Source organism: Lepidochelys kempii, chromosome 2, assembly GCF_965140265.1.
Source record: "Lepidochelys kempii isolate rLepKem1 chromosome 2, rLepKem1.hap2, whole genome shotgun sequence".
Classification (NCBI taxonomy): Eukaryota; Metazoa; Chordata; order Testudines; family Cheloniidae; genus Lepidochelys; species Lepidochelys kempii.
In genome coordinates this window covers 69,497,500-69,518,544 of record NC_133257.1, presented here as the reverse complement: position 1 = coordinate 69,518,544, position 21,045 = coordinate 69,497,500, and the positions used below count along the sequence as shown (strand labels likewise).

At 40.9% G+C, this 21,045-nt stretch overlaps 1 protein-coding gene across 1 annotated transcript in view; it reads left to right on the top strand.

The window, feature by feature from the left end:
• The window catches only part of RP1 (RP1 axonemal microtubule associated), a 295,171-nt gene that overhangs the window by 95,734 nt on the left and 178,392 nt on the right, over positions 1-21,045 (top strand). The window contains exons 21-24 of the mRNA XM_073329615.1: positions 1,079-1,233; positions 8,824-8,882; positions 9,192-9,236; positions 12,996-13,159. Coding sequence (XP_073185716.1) covers positions 1,079-1,233; positions 8,824-8,882; positions 9,192-9,236; positions 12,996-13,159 — 423 coding nt within the window. The remainder of the gene's footprint in view (positions 1-1,078; positions 1,234-8,823; positions 8,883-9,191; positions 9,237-12,995; positions 13,160-21,045) is intronic.

The following is a 21,045-nucleotide window of genomic DNA, read 5'->3' as shown; positions in this document are numbered from 1 at the left end:
GTGAACACCAGTTCATTGACTGCAGCACAGAAAAACCAATGAGGAAATGAAGAATTCTGTATTCAGTGCAAGGTTTGGTTGTTGTGCAGTAAATAAAGTGGCGGGGGCGGGAGACCCACACAGAACGAAGAGGATAAAAATAAATATTGGAGAGTTACCCATCAGTGAGCTCTGTCCATCCTGTTCACTGAATGAAGCAGGTGGTCCTGTGGAAAATATAGTATGTGATCATATAATTAAAGAACGTCTCATCATGCATATGCACAGGGAGGCTGAACTAAGGTTACATGGACACCCCTAATTCTGACATTTCCTATCTTTTGAGTGCTTGATTTTACAACCTTAACATGCTTTTAGCGTTGTTGTTTTTTTTATATCTCTGCGTGTGTGTAATAAATTTATACTTTTCACCTCTTCCTTTTGAATTTTTCTGTTAAACATGATTCAGACTGTTAAACTTAGAGAGAGAGAGTTTGCACAAGAGAACTGTGTGCTCTTCAGGAGGTCAAAACTTGGCCAACCTGAATCTTTCACCTGATCAGCTGCATGCCTCCATTAAAGCAATCTTCATCAAACTTCTGCACAAATCTAAATGGATAAGCAGAACAAAGTGGCTTTTTCAGCATAGTGGCATTTAAATAGAGGGGGGGAACCTCCCATGAAGCAACCATGTCCCTTACTAAGAAAATAGTGTTACGGTATTGTAAAATACCTGTTCAAGCATTATTGTAAGGTGTACTGGATCAGTACTGAAGAATTTTGCACTACTTTTGGGGAAGGATCGTAAAGGTAATTTACATGAGGTTTTTGCCAATATTATTACATTCAGATTTTTAGCTTTGGGTAACCCTTGTCCACTTATTACCTGATCCAGAATCCATCGAGCCAATGGAAAGACACTGGTTAACTTTGATGGGCTTGAATCTGCCCCTTTGGGAACAATCTGACTCCCATTATATCCAATTGAAATCTTTTCCTTGGCTGTAAGGAGAGTTGGATCAAAGTCCTTAAAATGCTGAGCAGCTTTTAGCCTTTCTTACTGCTGATATGAAGTGTTGTCTGAACTGTTGTCTTCTAGGTGGATATGTTTGAAATGGAAGCTGTATCTCTTGGAAAACTGCAGAAGGTGCTATTGCACTGTGAGGCCAGTAACGAGGCGCAGTACTGGTACTGTGAGAAAGTAATCATCAGAAAAGCTGGGAAGAACTCTGAATATATTTTCAACTGTGAGAGGTTGTATATATACACTACAGCCCTTTTGTTTTTAAACTAGCTTTGTCTTCCCAAATATCATAAAATCCTTTAAGGCTACATACCCTTTGGATGATACCTATGTGAAACATTTAGCCAATAGATGTGCTCAGTTTGGTTTTTCCAGGACCAGGCAGATAAACTCATGTAACTTATCACTCCAGGACTGATTGCTTAATTTAGTGATTACCAGGTAGTGTGTGCCAAAGTAACTCCGTACTTCATTATGTTATATGATTGGATTGTGCAAGTGTCCCTGTGTCACATGTGGAGCAATGCTCTAAGATGGAGGGTGAGAATTTCCCATGCAAGAAACAAAGATAAATCATAAAAACAGGTTTTTAAATGAAAGCCTAATTCTCCATGGGAAATCCACGAGGAGCGCAATCCAGGAGTAGCATTTGTTCTTGCCGAAGAGACGGCTGAGATGCCATAAAGGGGAAAGTTTTCTGGTGGTTACCTAATTTAAGCTATTAAATCAGTGTAACCCCCTACCCTCCCTCAGCAAGCAGGGGTTACACCAGCATAGCTAAAGTCACTTGAGAAATACCGCATCATCCAGCCTTTTTACATTTAACAAAAAGAAGAGCTGTGGAAACCAAAAACCTGCTCAAGCACGTACGATAGTTCTTTCACTGCAAACTCTCATACATGTGAATAACTTAATGTGAGTAGACCCATTGAAATTAGTGGATTGATAGGAGGTGTCAAGGTTCCTCCCCCACTCTGAACTCTAGGGTACAGATGTGGGGACCTGCATGAAAAACCTCCTAAGCTTATCTTTACCAGCTTAGGTCAAAACTTCCCCAAGGTACAAAATATTCCCCCCCGTTGTCCTTGGACTGGCCGCTACCACCACCAAACTAATACTGGTTACTGGGGAAGAGCTGTTTGGACGCGTCTTTCCCCCCAAAATACTTCCCAAAACCCTGCACCCCACTTCCTGGACAAGGTTTGGTAAAAAGCCTCACCAATTTGCCTAGGTGACTACAGACCCAGACCCTTGGATCTTAAGAACAATGAACAATCCTCCCAACACTTGCACCCCCCCTTTCCTGGGAAATGTTGGATAAAAAGCCTCACCAATTTGCATAGGTGACCACAGACCCAAACCCTTGGATCTGAGAACAATGAAAAAGCATTCAGGTTTTTACAAGAAGACTTTTAATAAAAAATAGAAGTAAATAGAAATAAAGAAATCCCCCCTGTAAAATCAGGATGGTAGATATCTTACAGGGTAATTAGATTCAAAAACATAGAGAACCCCTCTAGGCAAAACCTTAAGTTACAAAAAAGATACACAGACAGAAATAGTTATTCTATTCAGCACAATTCTTTTCTCAGCCATTTAAAGAAATCATAATCTAACACATACCTAGCTAGATTACTTACTAAAAGTTCTAAGACTCCATTCCTGTTCTGTCCCTGGCAAGCGCAGCATACAGACAGACACAGACCCTTTGTTTCTCTCCCTCCTCCCAGCTTTTGAAAGTATCTTGTCTCCTCATTGGTCATTTTGGTCAGGTGCCAGCGAGGTTACCTTTAGCTTCTTAACCCTTTACAGGTGAGAGGAGCTTTCCCCTGGCCAGGAGGGATTTCAAAGGGGTTTACCCTTCCCTTTATATTTATGACAGGAGGCAATGTGCCCCAGTGGACAGGTCTCTGGATTTGGGGTCAGGAGACCTAGCTTCAGAGTAGCAGCCGTGTTAGTCTGTATTCGCAAAAAGAAAAGGAGTACTAGTGGCACCTTAGAGACTAACCAATTTATTTGAGCATAAGCTTTCGTGAGTTACAGCTCACTTCATCGGATGCATCTGATGATTGATTGATCGATGATGATTGATGATAGTGATCGATTATCACTACAAAAGGTTTTCTCCCCCCCGCTCTCCTGCTGGTAATAGCTCATCTTAAGTGATCACTCTCCTTACGGTGTGTACGATAACACCCATTTTTTCATGTTCTGTGTGTATATAAATCTCCTCACTGTATTTTCCACTGAATGCATCTGATGAAGTGAGCTGTAGCTCACGAAAGCTTATGCTCAGATAAATTGGTTAGTCTCTAAGGTGCCACTAGTACTCCTTTTCTTTTTGAGACCTAGTTTGTATTTCCAGATCTGTTGTTGATTTGGTGTAAACTTGGGCAACTTGTGAAACTCTCTGTGCCTCAGGTTCACTGTCTTTAAAATAGGAATAAAAATGTTCACTTGCCTTTGTAAAATGATTTGAGATTAAGGCAACCCTATGAATTATTATAATTACTTTTATTAATACTGATGAGAATAGGGATTTCTCATGTGAATAAGGGTTGCAGGTTTGGTCACATATTAGTTGGTGTTTCATCAATATCTTATATCTGTTTGTGAAAAGATACAAACAGCTCTCTGACATTAATCAGACAGAAGGCTCTATAGAGAAATGAGGCCACCTGCCTACCTCAAGCAAGAAAGATCAACTCAGTATCATATCCATCCTTCAGTCACATGGCTCAGACATCATGCATGACAGGGCACTTCGGCGTATTCATTCTGTGATAATTAGCACCTAGGAGGCTGGTCAGCAGAAAATATTCAGCAGCAGAGGCTCTAAAGGTGAAAAGGAAAGAGAAGTTATATCATTCCTGCCTTTTGCGACTGCTATAAAAAGAACATTGCTACTGACAAGAGTTTAAAATAGGGCAGCAGGACCACCAAGGGATGGCTTCTTTATTGGCCAAAGAAGCTGCAACACAATGCTCTTCTCAAGGAAGGAAAATGCTTTGTTCCCCAGACATGCTTCTGATATGCTTTATCTTCACAGCCTCATGGCTTTATTTTCATTTTATACTAGAAGACTTGATTTTTTTTTCTGGTTTGTCACATAAGATACCAAATTCCATAATTCTCTCAGTTAATCTGGGAAATGTCGACATTTTTTCTGATTTAATAGAATCCTGACTTTTGATTTTGCACAGGCAAAATCCAGCCATTCTCATGGATTTCAATTAAAATGTTATTTCTGTCTTGGGGTTTTAAAATTATACATCAACATGTTTTCAGCATTTAGGATTACACAATATATCTGTATAACCTGCTTTTAACAGGAGAGCAGCATAAATAGGCCAACAGCCCAGTGTGTGCTGTAGCACTGAAAACTAGAAGATCAGTTAGTTAATGTATTAAGGTTCTTAGGATCTGGTGCTATGAAATGCTAAGTGCTTCTTTCAAGGTTAATTGAACGTGCTTGGCACCTCCTGGGATTTAGCCTGTTAGTGAGCTGGTGGGAAGGTACCAAGGTACCTGCCCTCTGGCCCTGATTCTTGGAACTATATGTGTGCTTGATGTTAAGCACATGCCAAGTGCTTTGCTGATCTGGAAGCTCAGGAAGCTCAGAACCATATAGGATCAAGCCCCAGCAGCCTCACTACAGCAGTCCATAACTACTGATTAATGAAGAAAAGGAGTACTTGTGGCACCTTAGAGACTAACCAATTTATTTGAGCATGAGCTTTTGTGAGCTACAGCTCACTTCATCGGATGCATACCGTGGAAACATGCATCCCTAGAATGCAATCCACAAAAGCCAGCATGCTAGGCAGGGAGCTGCCTAACCTAGGCAATGGGAGATGCTGACAAACCCCTCTCCTCTCTCTCTGAGATAGGAACTTAAGTTGGGGCTGCAAGGAGGTGCCTATATATGCATCCGATGAAGTGAGCTGTAGCTCACGAAAACTTATGCTCAAATAAATTTGTTAGTCTCTAAGGTGCCACAAGTACTCCTTTTCTTTTTGCGAATACAGACTAACACGGCTGTTACTCTGAAACCTGTGATTAATGAAGAGGCTCTCATGTTGAGATTGCAATAGCCTTACTATGTGGAAGGAAAAAGTTCCTCTAAGGATAATCCAGAAAAGAGAGAGGAAATAAGAATGTGAAAAGCAATGTATAAATAGATCAGTGTTTAACGCTCTCTGTTTTTAGTCAGCAAGGCATAAAACACATCTTAGAAAATGGTTATATTCTCCCCTTTTAAATCAAAGCTCCTGTTTTCTGAAAATAAAGAGCTGGATATTTATCAGGGGGTTAATTGACCTTTTTCCTCAGGTGCCACTGTTAATCATTTCTGGTTATCTCAGCATCTATTCCTGTTGTTGCAGACCTTGCTCCTTTTCTTTGTCAGTTTCATGCTATTCTTTGGTGTGAAACTGACATGTGGCGCTTGGAAACAGATAGAATGAGACACCCAGATGCAGCTCTGATTTTCTGGCAGGTAGAAAAGATTTGAGAAATTGAACATTTTCTCTTGTGCCTTCAGCTGAATCATTTTTGTTTCCTATGAGGCAAAGAATGTTTTGCACACACCAAGCATGCGTATACCACCTGATTGGTAGCAGAACTATGACAGATCTGCTGTCAGAATGTGGGAGGAGGGGAACCCCTGCAGGGAGTGCAGACATTCTGTATACCTCACAGCTGAGCATCAGAGGGGCTTCCTCTACCCTGACACATAAGAGAGATTTGACATGAGTTGGGAGAGGTATGCACCTGCAACTTTGTGGATATCACTACTAAATCTCACCTTCCACCATTTGAGTGTACAGTTGTAACACCGACAACCTTTCGGTAGCCGGGATCAAACCTGGGATCTCTGGGAATCAATGCATGAGCTAGAAGACACCAGTCTCTTAGCCAAAACTCTAGCAGGTTAATCAGTCTCTAGCTCAGGGGTGGCTAACCTGTGGCTCTTCAGAAGTTAATATGCAGTTCCTTGTATTGGCACCGACTCCAGGGCTGGAGCTACAGGTGCCAACTTTCCAGTGTGCTGGGGGGGTGCTCACTGCTCAACCCCTGGCTCTGCCACAGGCCCTGCCCCCACTCCACCCATACCGTCCCCTCCCCTGAGCCTGCAGTGCCCTCACTCCTCCCCTCTTCCCCCCAGAGCCTCCTGCATGCCATGAAACAGCTGATCGGGGCGGGATGGGGAGGCGCTGATCAGCAGGGTTGTTGGTGGGGGGAGGCGCTGGGAGCTGGGGGGAGCTCATAGGGGGCTGTTGATGTATTACTGTGGCTCTTTGTCAATGTACATTGGTAAATTCTGGCTCCTTCTCAGGCTCAGGTTGGCCACCCCTGCTCTAGCTGGTCTGGCTGCCTCTAGAGGGAGACAGAGTGCCACACCAAGCAGGCATGGGTTACACAGTGGCAGTGGTGACTGCAGCTGTGAGGCTGGAACAGTGGAGGAACACAGGCGAGTGGAGGAAGATTCCACCCCACTTGACCTCTCTGGAACCACCCTGCACAATCCCAGATTAATTGGGTTTGGCACAGGCATCCAGATTTGACCCCATTCAGCTAACTTCATTCCCAGTGTAATTCCATGGAAGTTAGGGTCACATTAGAGGTTAATTGAGTTCACTAAACTGAAACTATGTAAACAAACCAGAAGCCTGCTGTACAGTGGATCTACATAGAAACAAACATTCATTTTTGCTGAGCAGGAAGTAAACAAAAGTTGGCAAAGTGGGTCCCAAAGTTTAGGGTGTCAAAAGCACTCTTGGTTCAGTCTTTTCCTATTGAAAAGATTGGGCCAAATTCTGCCTTCAATTACATCTGTGCAACCCAGTGCACTCCACTGGGATTGCAGGAGTAAAAAAGGTAGAATCTGGCCCTCTGTCTTCATCTTTAAAGCTCAGCTTTGGACTTCTTATTCATCTATTGCACGATTTCCCTAACTTTTCATAGCATTCCTCCCCAAAGTATTGAACAATGCTTTGGGCCTGGTTCTTCTCTGTCACACCCATGCAAATCAAGAGTAGTTTCATGGAAATCTTAGTGCCTGATTCTCATGTACTCAGAGAAGTTTAAAGGGATATTGTGACATTTTGGGGACCACCTGAGCAGTAAGGGCCGCTGTCACTGCCTGCCCTTACTTAGATACCTTGGTGCTGTTCCGCTTACCCAAGATCTCACCCTGGCTCTCACCAGCCAAGTTACTCCTTGCAGGGTGACACCAACACACTTTCAGTCCTAGGCCTTTCCAAATCCATCCTTCCCAAGTTCTTAATTCCCAGACACTTGGACAAATTCCCTCTGGTTCATCACCCCCTCAAGGCATGAACGCAGCCCCCCCACCCCCCAGGCACCAGTTTACTTTGGGGCACACACTCCACACAGTTTGCACATGAGAGACCTGTTCGCGGTAAAGATAAAAAAAAGGCTTAAGTAATAGAAAAGCCATAGATTCAAAGATGAAGTCGTAAGGGAGAACAAACATATACAGGTGACACAGAAAAGAAACATAAAGATGCATCCCTTTTCTAATACAAGTTATCTATTGCCTTTGAACAGTTTCCCAGCCTACCCCTAGCTGTAATAGAATCCAGTGTTTCATGGACAGCACTTGCCAAGTGACTGTCAGAAAACCTTGGAAAAAGCCTTTTACAAGCAGGCTTGTGTCTACTTTTTTTTCTCTCAGTCCATGATGACTCATGTTTATTCAGAGTGAAGAAATCCCCCCCTTACCTGAGAGCCAGGATGTCTCGACAACTTTCCATTAACTCCATTGTCTTTTCCTGGCTAGACAGTGGGTTGTTGCTTGGAGCCGGTGTCATATAAATCCCTGTCTTGGAAGGTGCCCTCTGGGCTGCGATGTGTAGTTGAAATTGTAGGTGTGGTTATGAGCACAGTTTTCTATATGCATAAATACATAGATTCGTAACCACAGTATGTACACATATCTCAGAATGACGATCAAGTTCAGAACATTCCAGGCTTGCATGAAAGGCCTTACTCAGTATGCTTATAGTACAATAATACAGTCTGCAATCAGTTGGTTCAGCTGCTCATTTGGGGGGTTTAAACCTTCGGCTCTCCCGTTGGGCTGTCTGGACCCTGATAGTTACAGCCATAAATGCACATGAGAAACAGACCCAATGCTGTGCACCAGGGTAAAATGGTGGTAAATGAAAGTAGACTAATGGCCCTCTGTCATCCCCTGATTAGGGATAAGTAAACTGAGCTAATTCCAGCTCGTTTTCTCTAACTTCTAATATGCACCAACTATCTCTGTGGATACTCCCACACTGGGGCGTCATGTCATGGGGCTTTCCATAGGTTGGCTTCTTCTTCAAACGGAACAAATACTGTATGCACTTCTGGTCCAGGGACTGAGAGTTTACCTTTAAGTAAAAATAACTATCTCTTTGAGGGGTAACAAGGCTAGAGTTATGGGGTAGGCAGTCCTTATCCCAACTCTTTAAAATAAGATGCCTTTGATATTGATTCAGCGGTTGTGGGTGAAGCTGGCTCTTATTTTTTCCACACCAGTTCTCTGCTATCTTGAATGTTGTCTTTAGGCCCCAATCCTGCAAAGGTGCAGTTAATGTCAGCAAGGGCTCTTAAACCTGCACAGTCCCTTTGTAGGATCGAGGCCTGAATTTGTACTATGTATCAAACTATGAGGCACCTGCTCAAGAGACAATGCCCCTGCTACTACTCATGTTCAACATTCAAAATAATCCTCCGATCATTTAGTTACATGCAATGAAGAACAAATTGATTCCAATCTTCTTTCTTATTTGCTTGCTTATGCTCAGGTGGCTTCCATTTATGTCCCAGGGAATAATTCACTCAGAAATTGAGCTCTACCCTGAAGGTAAGGGTTATTGTTACACTATGGAGATGAAATAAATAATTTGTATGGTTTGCTTAGAATCTTTGTGCTGAATTTATACTTAAAATTTAACCGTAACCCTTTTGCAGCTTCCCCAGTTCCATTTCCCAGGCAAGTTTTTATATATGTGTGTGTTTATATATTATATTATATTTATTAGGAGGTGAGAGAGGGACGATTTGCTTATGCAGGAGCCCAAGGGTTAATATCATGCTATCTTTCCCTCCACCTTTTCTTAATGTAACCAGCCAGGTCTATTATTAACTGCACTTCATATTTTATTTTTGGCAGAACTGCAAATAAATCGTCAACTGAAAATGCAAGATGAAGCAAATGGTAAATCCTGAGCTGCTTTCTGTATTCTAATCAAGAGTGTCTCTGTTTCAGAACTACCTGCCTTGCACATTTTTTGCCTATTTATTTGCTTTTAAAATTTTAATTACAATACACAATTTGACTAAGCCATGAACTCTTCATTTTGATTTAAATGATAAATCACTTGAACGGTGCTATTTGCAAATTCTTTTCCTTATTTTATCATTTTTCATGCCAATAATTTTGAGGTCTTTCACTGGTTATCTGGGCATTTATAATTTTCCTGGTAATTAATGATGATCCTTCTTAATTTTACTTTCTTTAGTTAATCTTTCCATCATGGCTCTGTGGCTTTTGTCACCCAAGGCCATGTATAATTAGCTCTTTCTATTAGTTCTCCATTTTCCAATTCTACCTGCAATTTCTTGTTTGTCCAGATTGACTTTTCTGTCCTGATACAATTACGTTACATATATCTGAATAAAACACAACTTTCCCCCCTGGCTGTAAGGAATACTTTATGCTGCAGCTTGAGAAACAATTTAGAAGATGTCAGGAGAAAGTTTTAAAATGTGTTCATAATTCATGGTAGCAATCAAGATATCCACTGAGACTCAACTACCTCTTTTCAAGTGGTGTCCCTAAGGCAAATCGTTAATTATAAAATTTGTATCTATTATACAAATTATATTCAAATCCACATTTTACTTGTATAAATTTTATTTTGAATAACAACTACTTTTGCCTTAATCCTTTTTTTGCCTTTCTCAGAAATAATATTTTCTATGCAGTTACCAGGCTCTGTACTGGGGTTTCCTCGTTAATACTGCCATAGTTCCACCAAACCAGTTCCTAGGCTTTAGTCAATTTTAGAAGGAACTCTGTCTAGTCCTTCCTGCGTCCACAGAACTGGATACTACATTGTATCAATTCAGCCAAGTGTGTCTGACTGTGCAGTAAAATCACTGCATATAGCAATGGCCACTTACATCTAGAAGAATGATGGGGAGTGGGGCTCTAAGCTCATGATGCATTCAGTTCACTTATTTTCAGTGGCCATCACAGGCTTGGGTCTGCAAAGAGCACTCTGAGTTTAGCATTTTGACCCTGATCCAGAACCAGAATGAAGCACCATCTTGCTGACTGGTAGAGCTGGTTGATAAAAATCTAAGTACCTTTTTTTTTTTCTGTTGAAACAGAAATGTTTTCTGGATACCTATCGGCTTTGATGCAAACCTCCTCAGTTCTAGGCTATATGAGAAATGAGCCAATCCTAGAATGCCACTAGTCCAGTGGTTAGAGTACTTACCTGTGGCTTGGAAGGCCCAGGTTTAAGTTCCTGATTCAGAGCAGGGACTTGAACCTGGACTCCAACATCCCAAGTGAGACTGGGCTATAGAGTCAGTCTCTCTCTGTTCTATTGGATGCTCAATTATTTATACACAATGGAACAGCTCCAACAGGAAATATTGAGAGAGAAACTGACTGATTTTATAGCCCATCCCAGTGGTTAGGGCACTTGGTTCCAGGTGGGGATTAGAAATTCTTGAGATCCTTATCTCATACATACACGTCACTGTATCATTCTCCTTGTCTGTCTTTATTACTGTCTTCTCCACTGCCACACACTCCTTTTACTTCTGCATCTCTTCTTATACCAAACAACAAATCACATTTCAAAACTTTTAGGAGTTCAGTGCAAGCAAGATGGGTGCAAACCAAGACCCCCAGCATGCCTCCGGGAAAATTCACACCTGGTTGAGATTAGCATTTGGACTTCAGTGATGGCCCCATACTGCATAACAGTCCAAATTTAAACCTGAATCCAAATATCCCTATCTTTCAAGAGTTTCAACTCAGGAGGCATAGCTGAACTTCACTGCTTGGGCCCATTTCTACTTGTAAAGGGTTCCGTCCGTCTCCCCTGCGTTTCCCAAAGCTAGGCAGAATGTCCAGACTTGAGAGCACTTATAATGATACTCCGGGACTGCACTGCCTGCCTTAAGGACATAAATTGAGGATCATAACTGCCCCTCATCCCCTCCTGCCCCCCAAACTCCCAAACCCAAGCACAACACTCCCACATCACTTAAGTAGATTTTAGGAGAAAGTTCTTACTAACATCATACTAACATGATGAACAGTCTTTAGAATGTAGGAGGAAAGACTTTTGGGACACTATAATTGAGGCAACATAGAAATCTAGGCAAAAAAATATTTTTTTAGCACATTTAAAATTTAGCACTGCAGTGTCTTTCCACAGAATTTTGGAACTCAGAATTTGAACTGAGGTACAACATGCTGCATTTTATATCTTGTCAATAATGTTCTTTATTTGTTATGTTATCTGTTCAGTGATGAGACTCCAGTGTTGGAGTTTGTAGTCCTTCAGAAACCCCCTTTTCACCTCTTTAATGCTTCTACCTTCAGTATTTTTGGGGTAATCCTTCCTCCAATGGAGGTGAATGTATCTCCTGCCGCCTGTAAATGTGGTTCCTTTTCTAGGAAAGTGGGTCTCTAGAAATTGACATGAGGGGGGAAATTTTCAAAGTCACGAAGGGGAGTTAGTTAGCTGCCCAACTCCCATTGCCTTTCAATGGGAAATGAGTCTTTAGCTTCCCCCGTGTGTTTGAAAATCTCCCATGAGGTCCTTATTCCCCACAGAAACTTGCTATCTCATTTTCAGTGGGAACCCAGCCCTTACCGGCACGGAAAACAGGAGATCACACTGCCTATCCCAACTCCTCCCCGAGGAAGCAGTAGAACCATGGCCCAAGAAAAAGCATTTCTGTCTGATTCCTGAGTCTTGACTCATGTGGGAATTAACAAACCCAAGGCTTTTTATTAATAAAACTGCAGTATATACTGTGGCATTTATCTACAACAAGTCTGTGGGCTAGGATTTTATTTTTTTTTCTCCAAACTGTTTTGCTTTCTCCAAAATGAATTAAAGTCACTAGGTGGAACCTGTTGCACACACAGGGAAAAACACCACAATAAAAGTAATGGCTGAGAGCTCATGGTTCCTGCTTCTCAGATGTAGAAGCACAATTTCTTTTTGTGAACTGATCTTCTTAATGAGATTTGTATTAAGCCGATTGCAGATATTTATGTAACATGTATGCAGTGTATTGCAGAAGAAATGGCATTAAAGTATACAGAGATCAGGGATGCCTTATATCAGTGGTTCACAAACTTTTGTTGGACCTTTCCTTTGACACAGAGATCCACTCACAAATGATCTCAATCCCACACTTTTCCTCTGGCAACTAGCGTGCTTGGTTACATGACACACTAATATTTGGGCAGGGATAAGGAGACAAGATGAGGATAATGTTGACTTAATTCAAATATTTGTAAAGGTTTTGAAATGTTGTGATACTTTTTGTTCCTATGGAATTTATGGGAAGCAGCCAGGAGGATTGTGACCCAAATCCTGCAGGAAAGGATCCCCCCGCATCCATCACAGATGCTTCAGGTGGGAAATTGCCAGAAATCTCAAGAGAGCAGCCAGTTCTCATGAGATTTCCAGCCTAACTTTTCAGACTTGAGGAGCGGCCAAGATAAGCATCTGAGCTGTTGGATCCTTATCCAAGCTGAACCTGAATTTCCAACATTATTTTGCAATTCAGCCAGCATGTCTCTGAATACCATTGCTTCTCAGGTGCACAATAGTTACAGTCCCCTGGACTTGGTCATGCATGATTTGCAGTAGGCAGCTTCCCAGCCACATAGCAGTTACTCTGATAAAAGTGTTTCCATTTTATTTTTACTCTGCAGAAGAAGATTGGAAGATTACTGTAGTCACTGGGGGCTTCCAAACAGCTGGCACAACAGCAACAGTGTCCTTTTACGCTTATGGAGAAAACAAGTCGTCTGGTCCTATTATTCTGGGATCTGGGAAGCACCAGCTGTTTAATCCCAACAGCGCAGATACATTCAAGGTACAGTACTGTTTTATATAAACATTGGAGAATTTACTTACAAGACATATTTAAAATGGGTTTACTCAACAGCGGATAATATTAATAAAGAGGACTCAAGCAACATGTACATAAACTGGTTTTGTTTTTGTTTTGCTGAATTGTTCATGGATGCTGCATGAAAATTCCCTGGCAGAATGGTGGCATCGTATATTTATGGGGATAGTCAAGTCAGCATATGCAGGGAAAAGCACATCAAGCAGAAGATTCTTGGAACTTGCTTCCTGTAGCTCTAGAATCTAGCTTCCTGTGGCTAAAATTCTAATTTTAAATTGGCAGCGTTCATGTGCAAGGCAGAAAATCATTTCCTTTCCTTGGATGTCATATTAGTAAGGTAGGGCTAGATTATGGCTTGTGCTGTACAGGCTTTAAGGGGAGTAAGAGTTGCTCTCCCCACCTTATACCCAGTACTCCTACATGAGCTACCCGGACCTTGGGTCACAGAAGTAATCACCTGTATGCCTTCCTAGTCTCTCCTTGGAGTTGGCGGTCAGGGAGGAGTGGGGAATGGGCAGAGCTTAGTGCCAAGCCCCCAGGTGAGCCAGAGTGGTGTGTGTGCTAATTTGCTGCTGGTAAAAGCCAGCAGGCATTGACTACACCCCAGGAGCAATGAGGAAGGAAGGGAAGGAATTGTGACTCTGAGGGTGTCTCAGGGACACACTGCTTCCACAGGGCCTCTCTTTGGGGTGGTGCAGTTACACAGGAGCCCATATCAGGGTTGTGCCTAACATCACCTAGTCCACAGTATGTTACTTAGGTCAACGTAGGATAAAGCACAGGAAGCAGGTGATGGAGAATCACTACCAGTCACATGGTAAAAGGAGGTGGTTTCTTTGTGAATTATATCTTGTGCTTTCCAGTTTGAAGTGCAAAATTAACTAATGCAGATTCTCCCAGTGGAGGGTTGCACACAGGGCCTGATCCTCCTCTCACTTACACTGATGTAAATCAGTAATAACACCACTGAAGTCAGCGCAGTTACAGTAATGTAAAACTGGTGTCAGTGAGGTCAGAATCAGGCTTTGAGTGAACATTATGGATGATATTCATGTCTGTCTGAAGGCAAAATTTAACCCTTCATGTACCTGTCACTCAGGACAAGTGAACAGGTTCAGTTAAATTAAAATATCATCTTGAATATTTACCCATCCTTTAAATTAAACCTTTCTGAAGTTTTGTAAGTTTGGTTAATGCCATTTGCTAACAGCTTGTTACCTGCCTACTCAGTCTGTTGGAGGGTAGTGGCCAGCTCATTAACCTATTTTCCTCCTCCTAGTAAGGAATGCAGTGCTGCTCCCGCTAGGTGGATCATCCTGTTCCTCCATGCAGTGCAGCAAGACCTGGTACCTGGACCACGAGGCCTGCTGGTCTGTTCTCAGCAGGACCAGATTCCCAGTTAAACAAAGGGTATAAAAATTACGCCCATTTTAGGATCCAAGTGGTGTACAGGGAGGTTTGTGTAAGTGAGAAATCAGGCCTTTTAAACTTTAGTGACCCTTGGGGAAGCTTCTGCCTGATGTACAACCCAGAATTCACAAAAAACAGCAAAACCTGCAGGCTGGCCAGATCCATCCCACCTTCTCATGAGAACCGCTCTTCTCAAGTTCAGCTGCTACTGACAAAAAATGGTGATGATAATCAGAGAGCAGATAAATGTAAGCAGCATCCCTTTCCCTAAACTGATTTCTTTTGTAATTTTAAACGATGGATTTAATAAACTCATTGATTTATTTTTAATAATCTACAAGACAGAAAACCATTCTCTCCAAAAATGTATTCGTATTTTTCAGTATTGCAAGGCATCTACCTATCGTGCCTTATTCTAAGAACATTCTATAATAATTTAGTGTCAGTTGTTAATAGCACAAAAAGCTGTGGAGTTGTTGGAAAGTAGGATGTTACCTACTGCTATTTTTTACACATAGGTTGTTTCATCCATTAAATATCTTTAAGGGAATCCTAACCCCACTATAGTAAGTGACAAAACTCCTGTTGATTCCTGTGGGGCCAGGATTTCATCCCTCATTTAGAATCTACTATATGTGGTCTCTGAAGGCCATTTAACTTGCATCTGAACTTATATAGCATTAATATCTGTTTTGGGGTTGTAGTGGGGCTTTTGTTTTTGTTTTTTGTTTTTATAAACCACGTTACTGATTTTTACAGAAAACCATAAGAATGTATCATTAAACTTAATGGAAAAAACACAATACACACATGTCCTGCAGAAGGACAATAAAATATCATCTGTTTTCTAATGTACCTTAGTCACAGTTGCTGCAACAAGGTGTGGCAGGGAAATTGGCCATAAGTCCCACAAAAAGAGAATGAGATGAAATAAAAAAGCTGAGCCAGACTATGAAATAGAAAAGAACAAGCCCCACAATAATCAAGATTATAATTATAAGCTCACAGATAGTAACGTTAACTTCATATACACTAGTGCAGTTTGTGGAGTATCTGAACATTCTCTCTAAAGCCAACACAGCAAGTATTCAAGAACATCAAAGAAAGCAAACATGGGGGGAAAAAGGGGAGTGAAGTCCAAAGGTAACTAAAATCAAAATCTTTTCTGAGAAATCTGTAACCAAGACTTTATTGATTTATATGAGGCCTAATTACATGGGCTTTACACAGTGGGCCAGCTCCACTTATTTCTGATTTACACTGGTGTAAGTGAGTAGAGCAGTTCATGAATATTTTTGAGATTTTGAGTTTTTGTCCTGATTCAAGATAGGAGGAAATTTTGAACTCTCGAAAATATTCACGAGATGGGGAAAATATTTCCTGCCCAGCTCTATATGAGAGATCAAAATCAGGTTGTGGGTGTGTATTTCACTTTACAGGTGTAAAGTATGGCAAGGATCTTTCCCTAACATATTAAAAATGTAATTGCAGCAGAAGAAATTTGATGGAGATAGTTTATTGTCTTGTGATGGGGAACATCCTTGTTTCTGGCTGGAGTCTAAGGTTCTGGGCTCACAAAGTAGCTGTTTACAGGCTGCACCACATTGGAAGTAGCTGTCTAGTGCTTTTCTTTCCAAGCATAGGCCGATGGGAAGATTTACTGTTGCAATATCTGCCCTACCTGGTATGCTTTATTCTACAAGAATAGGTTTTCCCTGAGTGGTTCTGATAATTTCCCCATGGGCTGAAAGAGGCTATACTACTTCTTGGGGATGGTTTTCTGCCGTTCGCATTATTCATGCATGATTTTCAGTGAATGATTATGCTGTGGAGAATCACATTTTTCTCTAATAAAGAATGTTGCTTTGCCAAGGGCTTACAGCTTGTTTCAAAATTTTAATCTGGTTTCCCCTGTTCACTTCTGCTGCCTCCACAGTATCCAAACTGTTTTCCAAAATACTGATCCTGGCAATGTCTTGAGCAACTAAACTTTTATTGTATTGTAAATTATATTTAAGAGCTACCCTATGATACATAATGATGCTTCCTCATATTCTGCTTGAAAAAATCCTCTGTGTGATTTCTTTTACTGTTTGGTTATGGCACTCTATCTCCTTCCCCCTTCCAAAGAGAAATGGCCAGAGGAACGTTAGCTATTACCTTTGTTACAAGTTAGCTATAATCTCCCAGGCTTCATTAGTTCACTGTGGAATGAGCACACAGACTTAGAGACAGATTCTTCCACCCTTAGCAACGTTGACTTCAGTGGGGCAGCACTGTTTTACACCAGCTGAGATTCTAGTCCAATAGGTCTGCTCGCAGAGTAAGGCACCCCTAAATGTTACTAACCGTGGCAGAATCTGGCTGTTGCTTACTAAGGGTTTCCCCAGGCCTCTTCTGTCAGAATATTAGATGGCAAGCTCTTTGGGGCAGCATTAGCCTTTATGGTGCTGGGCACATCATTAAAATAATAATTAAGAGAAAGATTAATATGAATAAGAATGCATGAACTTTGGTGACTTAAAATCTGTGGCTTTGTATTTCACAGTTAGGGACTCTGTTTATAACAAGCCCACCTGAATCCCCATATCACAAAACCTCAAAATTTGGGGGGAGAACTGAGAAATCTGGATCAAATCCTGATCTGAATTTTGTGGCATGGGCCCCCTCTCTAACTGACAGCACTGCATCTCTCTCCATTTGCAGTAGTTAGAGTCCTTTGATTTTCTCTGAAGAGCCTGTTTGAAACACTGTCACAGTCTATTGTGGCAAAGTGCCTGATTTTAGAAATAAGCACAAATCTGTTGTGGGGCCTTTCCCAATACTTGCAAAGACTCTTGATCATAAAACTTAATGAATATATTGTTAGTATGACGGTATTGTAGCAAAGTATTAAAATTTGTCTGTTCCCTTTCAATTATTAGTGATTTATTGGTAAATGATATTATTCTTTCCATAAAGTGCACATTGTATTTTATTGCATTGCACACTGAATTTATAGTGCTCTGTTTATTTGTTAATTTTTCATTTTGGTTGCATTCTGTTTAAGTAACTGTATATTCCTATGGGGATGATTCAAAAGAGAAAAGACTCAATCAGCTATTAGTAGATCAGATCTAAGGATATGTCTGCATTGGGAAAAAGGATTAGAAATAGCAGTGAAAACATGGCACGCTGGCTTTTAACTAAGGTTAGCAGCTTGAGTTAACCCTCTGGTTCTCTAACCAGCTAGCTGAGTATTCCTCCAGAATGGGGCAACCCCCAAAACGATATCAATCCAATATACCAGCTCTATGCCACATACTTCCAAGCACTCAGGGACAGCAGATAGGACATGACTTGAGCAGTTCTGTGCTCCGGCTTTCCCTGGTTGCCAAAATGACATTTTAGGTCCCAGGACAGTTGGATACAACTTAGGGCATCCCTGAGGCTCTAACAAGTATAGCCAGCTGAACTATGTCCCCAGCCAAGATCAGGGGATGTAAAGGTGGCATAAAGCTATCTCCTCTAGTTCATGGCTTCATAAATTCCAAGGCTGGAAGGGGTGATTGTGATCATCTAGTCTGACCACCTGTATAACACAGGCCATAGAACTTCCCTGAAAAAATGCCTAAAGCAGATCTTTTAGAAAAACATCCAGTCTTGATTTCAAAATGGCCAGTGATGGAGAATCCACCACAACCCTTGGTAAATTGTTCTGATGGTTAATTGCCCACTCTGTTAAAAATTATGCCTTATTTACCTAACTGTGTCTAGCCTCAATTTCCAGCCATTGGATCGTGTTATACTGTTCTCTGGACTGAAGAGCCCATTTTCAAATATTTGTTCCCCAAGTAGATTCTTATTGACTGTAATCAAGTCACTCCCTAACTTTCTCTTTGTTAAACTAAATAGATTGAGCTTCTTGAGTCTCTCACTATTATGCATGGTTTCTAATCCTCTAATCATCCTTCTGGTTCTGCTCTGCACCCTCTCCAATTTATCAACATCATTCTTGAATTGTGGACACCAGAACAGGGCACAGTATTCCAGCTGCAGTGACACCACGGCCAAATACAGAGGTAAAATAACCTCTTTCCTTCTACTCAAGAGTCTCCTGTGTCGCATTAGCCCTTTTGGCCACAAAGTCATGTGTAGCTGATTATCCACCATGATCCCCAACTCTTTTTCAGAGTCACTTCTTCCCAGGATAGACTACCCCATACTGTAAATATAGCCTACATTCTTTTTTCCTAATGTATACATTTACATTTAGCCATATTAAAACGCATCTTGTTTGCCTGCGCCCAGCTTACCAAGTGATCCATATTGCTTTGTATCAGTGACCTCTCTTCATTATTTACCACTCCCCCAATTTTTGTGTCATCCACAGACTTTATCAGTGATAATTTTATATTTTATTCCAGATCATTGATAAAAATGTTAACAAGCCAGGGGCCAAAAACTGATCCTTGTGGGACCCCACTAGAAACATACCTGCTCAATGGTGTTTCCCCATTTACAATGACATTTTGAGACAGTTAGCCAGCTTTCAATCCATTTGGTGTGTGCCATGTTAATTTTATATTGTTTGAGTTTTTTAACCAAAAGTTCCAAGTTAAATGTCTTTTAGAAATATAAGTATAATACCTCAACACTATTACCTTTATAGCCAAACTTGTAATCTAATTTTAAAAAAACATATCAAGTAAGTTTGACAGGATCTATTTTCCATAAACCCATGATGATTGGCATTAATTATATTACCTTCCTTTAATTCTTTATTAACTGAATCCCATATCAGCTGCTCCATTATCTTGCCCAGGATTGATATCACACTCACAGGTCTATAACTACCAGGTCATTCCATTTACCCTTTTTAAATATTGGCACAATATTAGCTTTCTTCCACTATTCTGGAACTTCTCCAGTGTTCCAAGACTTAATAAAAAACAACATGAATAGTCCAGTGAGCTCCTCAGATAGCTTTTTTAAAACTCAAGGATGTCCTGATTTAAAAATGTCTATCTTTAGTAGCTTCCATTTAACATCTTCCTGAGATACTAGTAGAATGGAAAGAGTGTTATCATATATGATATGATTATATCATCTGTTCTTTTTCCAAACACAGAACAGAAATATTTAATTAACATTTCTATTTTTTCTATATTATTATGGATAATCCTATCCTTTTATCTAGTAATGGACCAATACCATTGCTAGGTTTCTTTTTGTTCCTAATATACTTAAAACCTCCTCCTTATTGTCCTGAACTCTGCTGGCCTTAGATTTCTCCTTGCTTCCCTTATCTATTCTCTACAATTCCAAACTTCTGATTTATATTCATTACAATCTAATTCCTTTTCCTTCCATTTGTTATATATTATTATTTATATTTTTTATAGCTTCCTTCATGTCCCCTCTACACAATTTTTAAAAATCAATTTGGCCTTCTTTCTAGATTGTAGGACAGTGGCTTTTTGGGCATCTAGGAAAGTCTTCTTAAACAATTGCCAATTATCATTTACATTTTTCTGATGAAATTCTTGCTCCCAGCTGATTTGGCTCCTAATTGTTTTCAGCTTTATGAAATTGACCCTTTTACATCACCAACTATATACGTCACTGGGCTGGACTTTATACTGTTTGCACATTATAAATGTGATCAAGCCATGATCACTCGTACTTAAGCTACCATTAATTCTTAGTTCTGTGATCTGTTCCTCTTTATGTGTAAAGACAAGCTCTAATAAAGAATTCTCCCATGTTGGATGCAACATTTTTTGATAGGAAGTTATCATCTATAATATTTAGAAATTCCAAGGATGTTTTAGTACTGGCAGCATGATACCTTCAGCATATGACACTCATATTGAAGTGCCCTGTGATCACACCACTTTTTTTCCCTACACATTACAGATAGGTGAATAAAAAGCCAGTCGTTCTGTTTCCTAGTGTCATTTGGTGGTTTATAGCATGCAACAGGGTAGCTGACCCATTCAATGAAACTGGATTCAGCTCTCCTGTTCCAGTCCAGGAGCTCCCAGTTGGGTCAATTAAGAGGGCAGAGCAACACCTCAGGGTTATAAGAGACCTGGTGAGAAAGAGACGTAAGGAGTCAGAGCAGACTGAGTCAGACAGGAGAAGGGCAGAAGAAGAGAACTTCCAGAGATGGAAGGTTTTTCCTGGGAGAGGTCTGAAGGCAAGAGGAGCAGCAGAGGGTGATGCTTGCTGACTCTAAGCTGGAGAGCAGGAGTCAAGGGCCAGAGAGGGTTGAAGGAAGGAGGAGCAGCAGTGGGACTTAACCACTGGTGCCTCCTTACATGGAGTTACTGGGGACCCAAGAGGGAAACTGAGGCAAGTGGCCAATGGTAAATGGGACAAAATACAACATGGTTTTACAAAAGGTAGATCGTGCCAAACCAACCTGATCTCCTTCTTTGAGAAAGTAACAGATTTTT